This window comes from Sinocyclocheilus anshuiensis, unplaced genomic scaffold (genome assembly GCF_001515605.1).
Source record: "Sinocyclocheilus anshuiensis isolate Anshui unplaced genomic scaffold, SAMN03320099.WGS_v1.1 scaffold247, whole genome shotgun sequence".
NCBI classification, from domain to species: Eukaryota; Metazoa; Chordata; class Actinopteri; order Cypriniformes; family Cyprinidae; genus Sinocyclocheilus; species Sinocyclocheilus anshuiensis.
This window is the reverse complement of record NW_015552543.1, coordinates 455,811-465,204: the sequence shown is the minus strand read 5'-3', so window position 1 is coordinate 465,204 and position 9,394 is coordinate 455,811. Positions and strand designations below refer to the sequence as shown.

Below are 9,394 nucleotides of genomic sequence, written 5' to 3'. Positions count from 1 at the left end.
AAGACCAAACAAAGTAGTTTCACTTTCACAACGAAACACACAGCGTCACACACGGCAGGCTAGAATGAGCGGAGGCCGGAGGCGGGGCTAGAGTGAGCGGCGGCGGCCTACAGTGAGCAGAGGCGGCAGGCTAGAGTGAGCGGCGGCCGGCGGATTCGATGAAGGAGCGTCTTTAGTCTTTGCAACTTTACAGATCTTCTTTATGCACCAAGAGCTTGTAACACTCCAAAGGGAAAGGAAAAATTGAAATCGCATCATATGACCCCTTTAACTTTTTGCATTTTTCTAGTATGGGAATAAATGTCTAAAATCATTAGCTTGCAGATGTCACTTGTTTTAATATTCTAATGAAATGTAATTAATACATTTTCACATGTGGCTTAATAGTACAAATGCTTTAAAAATTTACTATTAAAATATTGCTATAATACAAATGATTATTTATCTTTTGTTTGTTATAAAACACATACTTTATTTATTTATATATTTATCTGTTGTTTTATAGCATCTATGCCTACTACAGCATTCTATCTGAGGCAGCGGCCTTGGTGGTAAAAGTGTCCTGACAGAGCAGGCCGTAGTTTACTTTCACCTTGAGTGAGCAGACACTGCCAGCATCCAGATGGCCTCAGGCAGAGTGTGAAGAAGACAAAGACGGAGACGAGTGCAAGAGAGAGAGAGAGAGAAATAAGAATTTGACATCCCGTTCACCTTTCAGCCATCCATGTAGAGCTCATCACTCACAGGCCCATTGTTGATGTTACTTTGAATGTATTATTCTATTAAACAGAGAGTCCGCCAGTTCACATGATCCTTCATGTAAATGGCATGCTGATAGGGTGAGTGTATCTTCTTCTACAAACATCCTAGACTGGGGACACAGTGTCCTTTAAGAAATAACAGAAACCAAAAAGGCTTCTTCGTCCCAGCGCTCTGATTTGTTTAACCAAGATAAAGTAAAAACCTACAGGACCATTTAATAACGACCCATAACCATCACAGTCAATGCATTATAGAGTGATATTACATAAATAGCATGAAATTTGATGAGGTTAAATGGTTCTTTCACCTCACAGTGCGTGGGACAAGAAAAGAAAGGCTCTCAGCTGATTGTTTGATGACCTCCATCGGGTGACTAATAATAAATAATAATAATACCCCTCCTCCAAATCACAGCCGTCTTGTGTGTCCCTCACTGAACGTCTGTTTTTTCTCGAGGCAAACAAATAGACAAATATGATAATAATATTTCTCAAGGGAGGAAGTTGTTTTTGGGAAGCGTGAGTATAAAATATCATAATGGCTAAAAAGAACTCTCAAATTTGAAGTCATCTCAGTAGCAGTTCATAATGCAATAACCCAAATCCCAAAGCAACCATTACTTATGCGGTTTTTGTCTCACTCTAGAGGTATGTAGGGGAAAGTATAACAGATTGAGTTCTACAGTAACACCACCAGTTTAACAAATTCCACGTAGAAATCAGCTACAGGGCTGAAAATCAAGCACTTTCCTAAGTAGACATAGCAAAACTCTGTAAAGAAATCGTTAAATATATATTTTTTAATGATAATAAAAAAACGTGTAAAATAACTTTTGTACAATTAAAAAAATTCTCTGACAAAACTGTCAAACAATAATTTACATATCAAAAAACAAAGCAGAATGTGCATCTCTATACAGTAGTGGTGTTATATTCTAACATAAAAGAGTGTATTTTAACAAATGGGTTGAGTGAATCATTTAATAACTTATAAAAGATGATGCAACCATCTTATGGTTATGTATGAATCCTGGTTCCCTGAGATGGAAACAAGAGACTGCATCAGCATCATGACCAAAATTCCCTCAAATGGTAACTGCACAACAACTCATAGAAAAATCCTAACTAGTGAATTCATTACAGAACACATACAGAGTGATACAAATAGTAACAAGTCCCAGTGCTATAGACCTCACACTAGTCCTATTTGTGTTTATCCAATCACATCTGAGGATTGAAACTAGCAAATTTTACATATTGAACAATTTTATTTACAATTAGGATTAATTTATAATCATTTTAAAGGGCCATGAACTAAGAAATCAAAATTCCCTTGATCTTTTGACATTTGAGAGGTCGTTGTACTATAAAACCATCCTGTAAGTTTCAGAACTCAAAACATACTTGTTAGTCTAAAAACAGCTTGTATTGAAACCAGTCTGCCAAAATGACAGCTTGTGGAAAGTACCACTCTATGATGTAATAGTGTGGCTAAACACCGCCTCCACAGAAGAAGACCAACACCTGCTTCTACATCGCTGCCTGTTTAGCCCTGCCCACCGATTTGTACATGTAGTGTTTACGAGAGAGGCGAACACGCAGATCTACAGAAGCCAAACGATAAAGAGGCTGCGAAGACAACAAGACACTGTGCAGTGCAAAGTTGTGGAATATCAGTCTTTGCATTGCCTTCCCTCTGGATCCCAACGTTAGGAAAGAGCTGATTAACTTCATTTTTAATGAAGTTCCAGACCACCACAATAAGAGCTTGGTCCTTTGTTTACTTCATTTTACTTTGGATTCATTTACAAACAAGGTACAATTCGATACAGGAATTTCAGAACAATTGAAACTAAAAGACGATACTGTGCCGACTATATTGGATACGATTTTGCACCACACAAGTGTGAGTAGCTGTTTTCATTACATGGTCACTATTGCTTTGTCCGTTATTATAGATCATTTGATATGTACTGAGTATTTAAGTATTTTTAACCTAAATCTGATGGCCATTTTTTCTGAAAGTGTTACAACCTACCTTACCTCCATCTCTTTGTATTTTACACTGATGCACATATTAGGTGTAGGTAGTAGATTTCGAAAAAACTTTTGAAAAGTTCAAAAGATCTGATGGCCATTTTTTCTGAAAGTGTTACAACCTACCTTACCTCCATCTCTTTGTATTTTACACATATGCACAAATGTAGGTAGTAGATTTCGAAAAAACTTTTGAAAAGTTCAAAAGAAAGAATTCATAGCAGATAAATATGTGACATTATATCACAGTAAGAGATGTTGAAATAAAACACTACCTGATCTCCCTGCAGCTGCTGAATAAATGGATGTCACACTCATCAGTCGCATTTATCAACTGCATCTTTGTCTCCCTTGGTCTAGTGGGGTGGTCTAGAAGCAGGACAGTTAAAAAAGACAAATAGTGAGGGAGGACTGGTCTGCATCAAAGCAAAACATGTAACCATATCCCAGACACCCTTAGAAAAAAGACTCTTACATATCTTAGATAGGCACAGTTCAAACACACATCTGTATGTTTAAATCTTCCTGCCATAAAAACACTGACTAGATTTGTAGGAATAATTGGAGCACCATCATGCAGCATACTGAAACACTTTTCACACAGATAGTAAAATGCAAGGTTGGATTATGGTGGAGAGGATGGGGGGTGTCGAAAGATTTATGTCAGTGCTGGTAATGAATCAGCCATTATCTGTGAAACTGTGGTGTCCTTGAACTCCAAGGTTTGCCATATGTTATAGAGGACAGAGGGTCTGTGGAAAGGTGAGCACCTTAATCAGTACTGTTTCCTTGGCTCAAAACAGGTCAGTGAGACCTTGGTGGATTTGAGACAAAGAAACCCCTTGGGACCAGTTTGTGGGTCCAGTAGCTGGTTCCAGTGTGGTGAAAGGTCTTTTTATATCAATAACCATTACTATAACCAACTATTTTCAAACGGTGTAAAGCAGTGCTTCTTCAGAAATACAAAGGGAACGAAATAGTTTTATGTTATAAAAACATGCATTTACTATACTTGTTTACTATAGGTTCGTATAAACTATTAATTAAAATGATTTATTTACAGCATACCACAGATGTGATACATAAACATTAGGTTTAAAATGACCAAGAAAACTAATTTTTTTGCAAATGAAGAGTTTATTCGCAAAAACAGGTAACTAAATTTTTTTTACATTTTCAAAAATCATGTTTTTTATTGTTATCATGTTTTTCTTGTTTTATTGTGTTAGTTAGCTGTATTTTTTAGTTATTTTTTAACCTAATCAAAATAACCCAACTGCAGTTTGATTGAGATTAATTGGAATGCCCAATGGAAAAAAACATGATTTTTGAAAATTGTTAAAAACGGAGTTATCTGTTTTTGCAAATGAACTCTTCAAATTTGAAAGATATTTAACCTTTTTTACAGCTCTATTTCCAGTTGCAAAAGTGAACCGACCCTCTTAGAGACAAATTTTGCAATGATAGATATGAAATGTGTGCTAATGCACTGCTCCACATGTCTACTGCAAATGAACGTACTTTGCAGACAAAACAAGTCAAGTCAAGTCACCTTTATTTATATAGCGCTTTTAACAATACAGATTGTGTCAAAGCAACTGAACAGCATTAATTAGGAAAATAGTATCAATAATGCAAAATGACAATAGTAAACACAAATTTTTCAGTTAAAGACAGTTCATCATTGAAAAGATCAAGTAAAACTAGCAATGAGATACAGCCTTGGTCTGATGCAAGAAGCAAGTCATTTGTAATTTTATCAAGTGCAGTTTCTGTGCTATGGTGGGGCCTGAAACCTGACTGAAATTCTTCATAGAGATCATTTTTTGATCTAGGTTAAAACACAAGTCTAGGTTCCCACTATGGAGTCCCTCTGTGGAAAAAGAAAAAAAAGTCTGATGAATTGTATTTAATGTGCACTTGTAGTGTACTTCAAATCTTAAAAGTATATAAAAAAAACTTTACTTGAAAATACTTTTTTTTTACAGTGAAAATATAATCTATCGCTATTTGCACTTAGTGAAAATAGCTTATCGCAAAAAAACAATACTGCTATTTTCACTTAGTGTAAATAGCATATATTTTTGCACTCTGCAGCTGCAGTTGAACTGCAGTGTAATTTTTTTTAACTAGTGTAACGGGGTGAAGAATCACACGACAAGTAATCTCAATCAATACCCCGGAGGGTGGATTTATTGGGGTGATGGGTGATAGTGAGAAAGGTCCAGGTAGGTGCTCCAGTGCCGTGAGTGCTCTCTTCCGTCTTCCCAGTGCAGAGGGTCCGTGCAGTGCTCCTGTGGGGCTGGTCGGTCACACGCTGCTTTCTGTGGGAAAAGTGAGAGGGCGAGTTAGTGCTCAGTCTCATGGAGGAATCTCCTAGATGGCAGGGCTTGCGTGGCTTATGTAGCCGCCGCCTGATGAGGTGCAGCTGTGACCGATCAGCCTGTGATGATGATGGCCAGGTACTCCTCGCTTGTTTCCAGGGCGACGCTGATGAAGCTTCGGGACGCTCATCACACTACGTGCGTCGCCGCACCAACTTCAGTCTTGTACAGGTGCTGCAGTACATGAAGTGTTTCTGTTGCTTCATGAAAACGTCTCTGAAACGTCTGTATTTGACAAATATTGCATTTTATTCACTTAATCTGTGATAAAGTATGCAAGTACTGTGCAAACATCTCTACGGGAAGCAGAAAGTGTCCGACTTCACGTCTACGCTTTCAATTGACCTATCGGTAAGCACCACCCCCCCTTAGTTGCTGTTGCTAACTCGGACAAACAAACGGAGTTGCTAACTGTCTTACTACGACAGCAGTCAGTGTGAAAACCTTGTCCCAAGATGTTTTTGATCAATTTCTCAGCGGGTGTTGCAGTTCATCAGTCCAAAAGAAGTGTCAAATAAAGCGCGCATCCATAATAAATGTGCCTCACACGGCTCCGGGGGGTGATTACGCCGACGTCTTACATTCAAGTGGGACTTAAATATGCCATGGAGGGATATCTAAAATATTTTAGAATAAATATGGTGGGTAACAAGATTAATTTGGAAGCGAGGTTTTACAGATCACAATGCAAGCAGGAGAAGCCTCATGTTACGGTCGTCACGATCGCAGATGACAACATCCAGCATTCATGTACAGCATGTTAAGATTAAATTAATTTACATTTAACCAGTTGAATATGGAGAGGCACTGAAATGTAAACCTTGTTTATGTACACTGTACATGAGGTGAGAAGGGTTAGCTATTTAGGTTGGTACATTAGCATGGACTCCCTAACTTTAACGTTAGCTAGTTTTAGCCAGAGATACCTTGCAGCACAAGATGACATTAAAGGGTTAGTTCACCCAAAAATAAAAATTAGCCTGTGTTTTACTCACCCTCGAAGCATCCTAGGTGTATATGACTTTCTTCTTTCAGACAAATCCAGTCAGAGTAATATTAAAAAATGTCCTGGCTATTCCAAGCTCTATCATTGCAGTCAGCGGGTGTTGCCTGTTCATGTATCGCAGGGTACGATTAAATTAATTTACATTTAACCAGTTGAATATGGAGAGGCACTGAAATGTAAACCTTGTTTATGTACACTGTACATGAGGTGAGAAGGGTTAGCTATTTAGGTTGGTACATTAGCATGGACTCCCTAACTTTAACGTTAGCTAGTTTTAGCCAGAGATACCTTGCAGCACAGGGTGAGTAAAACACAGGCTAATTTTCATTTTTGGTTGAACTAACCCTTTAATGTCATCTTGTGCTGCAAGGTATCTCTTGCTAAAACTAGCTAATGTTAAAGTTAGGGAGTCCATGCTAATGTACCAACCTAAATAGCTAACTCTTCTCACCTCATGTACAGTGTACATAAACAAGGTCTACATTGTTTTGGGGGTGTACTAGAACAGGCTTTCATACTAGGTTGTTAAAAAAACATTATTTTTCACATATTTTACATTACAACACCTCTCTGCCCAGTCTGGCATAAACGGCTCGAATAGTTCCTGTATCAAATGAAGGCCCGCCTTCTGAAAAACAAAATGCGCTGTGATTGGTTAGCTGGGCCAGTGTGTGTTGTGTTTGGCACCACTCGGCGCCTGGTCGGGAAATGTCATGCCTCTTACCATAGCCGCCTGCGAGCTTCAGCGTGAATATTGTATCAAAATCAAATAAATTTGAACGCGATTTAAACACGGATGATTGTAACCACTCTAAGTTCATCTGCCTTGGGAAAGCTAGCGTGGGGGGGAGGGCAGAAAATCTCTAAACTGTTTGAGCAAACAGGGAAAACATGACATATGAATAAAGCACTGAATTGAAAAGATTATCCAGTAAGCGTTATGCAAAATTCCCATGACCATTTCCTTGACCACATCCCTGACCATTCCCTTGACTGCTTCCCTGAACGCTTCTCTGGCCGCTTCCCTGAACGCTTCACTGGCCCTGGCCGCTTTCCTGACCATAGCTGCTTCCCTGACCGCTTCCCTGACCATGGCCGCTTCCCTGACTGCATCCCTGACCATGGCCGCTTCCCTGACCGCTTCCCTGGCCGTGACCACTTCCCTGGCCGCTTCCGCTTCCCTGGCCGTGACCGCTTCCCTGACTGTGGCCGCTTCCCTGACCGTGGCCGCTTCCCTGGTCGCTTCCCTGGTCGCTTCCCTGACCTCTTCCCTGACCGTGGCTGACCGTGGCCGCTTCCCTGACCCTGGCCGCTTCCCTGACCGCTTTCCTGACCGTGGCCGCTTCCCTGACCGCTTCCCTGACCATAGCCGCATCCCTGACCGCTTCCCTGACCATAGCCGCTTTGTTCCTGAATGGGACCTCTCCATGGTGCTGGAGGCTCTGTCTCAATCCCCTTTTGAGCCCCTGGGAAGTATTTCCCTGAAGCTGCTGTCCTTCAAGACAGCTTTGCTCTTGGCCTTGGCTTCAGTTAAACGCGTCAATGAGCTACATGCACTCTCGGTCCATTCCTCGTGCAACCCTGACCGCTTCCCTGACCATAGCCGCATCCCTGACCGCTTCCCTGACCATAGCCGCTTCCCTGACCGTGGCCGCTGCCCTGACCCTGACCGCTTCCCTGACCACTTCCCTGACCCTGGCCGCTTCCCTGACCATAGCCGCTTCCCTGACCGCTTACCTGACCATAACCGCTTCCCTGACCATATGAGTATGCCACTTCTACATACAGCACGAAACACTGAAAGCATGAGTAGCAAGTTTTACCTACAGAGTGAATTATATTCCAAGTATTATTCCTCTTTATTTTGTAAAGCCAATCTGTGCTTAAAACTATCCTGAGCTATGAATTCAAACCTACTTTAGACGAGAACAACAAAAGGCAAAGTCTCTGCTTAAAAACTTACATTGAATTCAATGTGTTACTCGCGCGCGCGTATGTTTTTGACCCTTAGCATCCATTATTAACTGAAACTCACTGAAAACAGGCAGCACGCAAACAGCGCATTGGCTTGTGGAAGCTATTGCTTTGGCATATGAATCGATGGGTGTGCAGCCCCCAGGGAACATCAGAGCTCATTCCACGAGGGGCTTAGCTGCCTCTTGGGCCTTGTTCGGGAGAGTGTCACTGCAGGACATCTGCTCTGCTGCCAGCTGGGCCTCTCCCCATACGTTTGTGCGTTACTACCGCTTGGATGTCACCAAAACTTCGGCAGCATATTCTGTTTTAGGGGTGGGGTCTTCATAGCTCCTTGTTACCTTCCTCTCTTCCTCCCATTTACACATTGTAGTAAAGGAACGAAGGGTGAGTGGGCCTTTGGGTCATGCACATTCGTGTCACCAAGCATGCATTTATTTTCCTTTCATATATGTTGCTGGATTTATTTACATGTGTGGGCCTCATACATGTTTCATGCTTAAAAACTTACATTGAATTCAATGTGTTACTCGCGCGCGCGTATGTTTTTGACCCTTAGCATCCATTATTAACTGAAACTCACTGAAAACAGGCAGCACGCAAACAGGCCCACAGTCAAATCGACAGCATTTGTGTCCTCCAGGGCAGTCTTTATCAGAAGAACATACTCGACGGGACGGCACGACCGTCAGCCTCGCCGGACAGAAACCGTTCACTAGAGGATTCAAGAGGGTCATTAGGGGAGGCCAGGGAGTATGGATTCAGCATTTGTAATGGGGCCTCCCGTGGAGCAGCCTCACTTAGGTCAATGCACGATCAATGCATTTCATCAACGGTGTGTGTGTGTCAGGATTGTCAGGTGCATGATTATGGGATGTGTCAGGCACCGCCCCTTGGGGTGACCGTCCTTCTCTGGGTTACAGAACCTCACTGTGAGTGTATTGGGCAATCGGGGAGCTGTCCATGTCTCTCCCATAGGTGGATCTCGAACACGAGATGATGATAGAGAACAATAGGTTACTGTCGTAACCCCGGTTCTCTGAAATATCGAGTGGAGAGATCCACCAGCTATGCCCTGCTTGCCGCATGAGAAGCGAATATACTTACTGGAGAATAGCATAGTGTGCAGGCCTTATATGCTCTCAGGTGTAACGTTTGGACCAATCAAACACACAATTTTTCATTTGATTTAACAAATCAGTTATTCATTAGATTAACAAATCGTCACAGTT

At 41.4% G+C, this 9,394-nt stretch overlaps 1 protein-coding gene and 1 long non-coding RNA gene across 3 annotated transcripts in view; one reads left to right on the top strand and one right to left on the bottom strand.

Annotated features, from left to right (window-relative positions):
- Positions 1-9,394, bottom strand: part of LOC107664007 (uncharacterized) — a 22,400-nt gene that overhangs the window by 5,406 nt on the left and 7,600 nt on the right. For both annotated transcript variants that reach the window (XR_001631415.1, XR_001631414.1), the window contains one exon: positions 8,746-8,877. This is a non-coding gene — a long non-coding RNA (uncharacterized LOC107664007). The remainder of the gene's footprint in view (positions 1-8,745; positions 8,878-9,394) is intronic.
- The window catches only part of LOC107664006 (tetra-peptide repeat homeobox protein 1-like), a 14,550-nt gene continuing 12,183 nt past the window's right edge, over positions 7,028-9,394 (top strand). The window contains exons 1-2 of the mRNA XM_016454449.1: positions 7,028-7,438; positions 7,473-7,553. Of these exons, the coding sequence (XP_016309935.1) occupies positions 7,129-7,438; positions 7,473-7,553 (391 nt within the window). The 5' untranslated portion in view covers positions 7,028-7,128. The remainder of the gene's footprint in view (positions 7,439-7,472; positions 7,554-9,394) is intronic.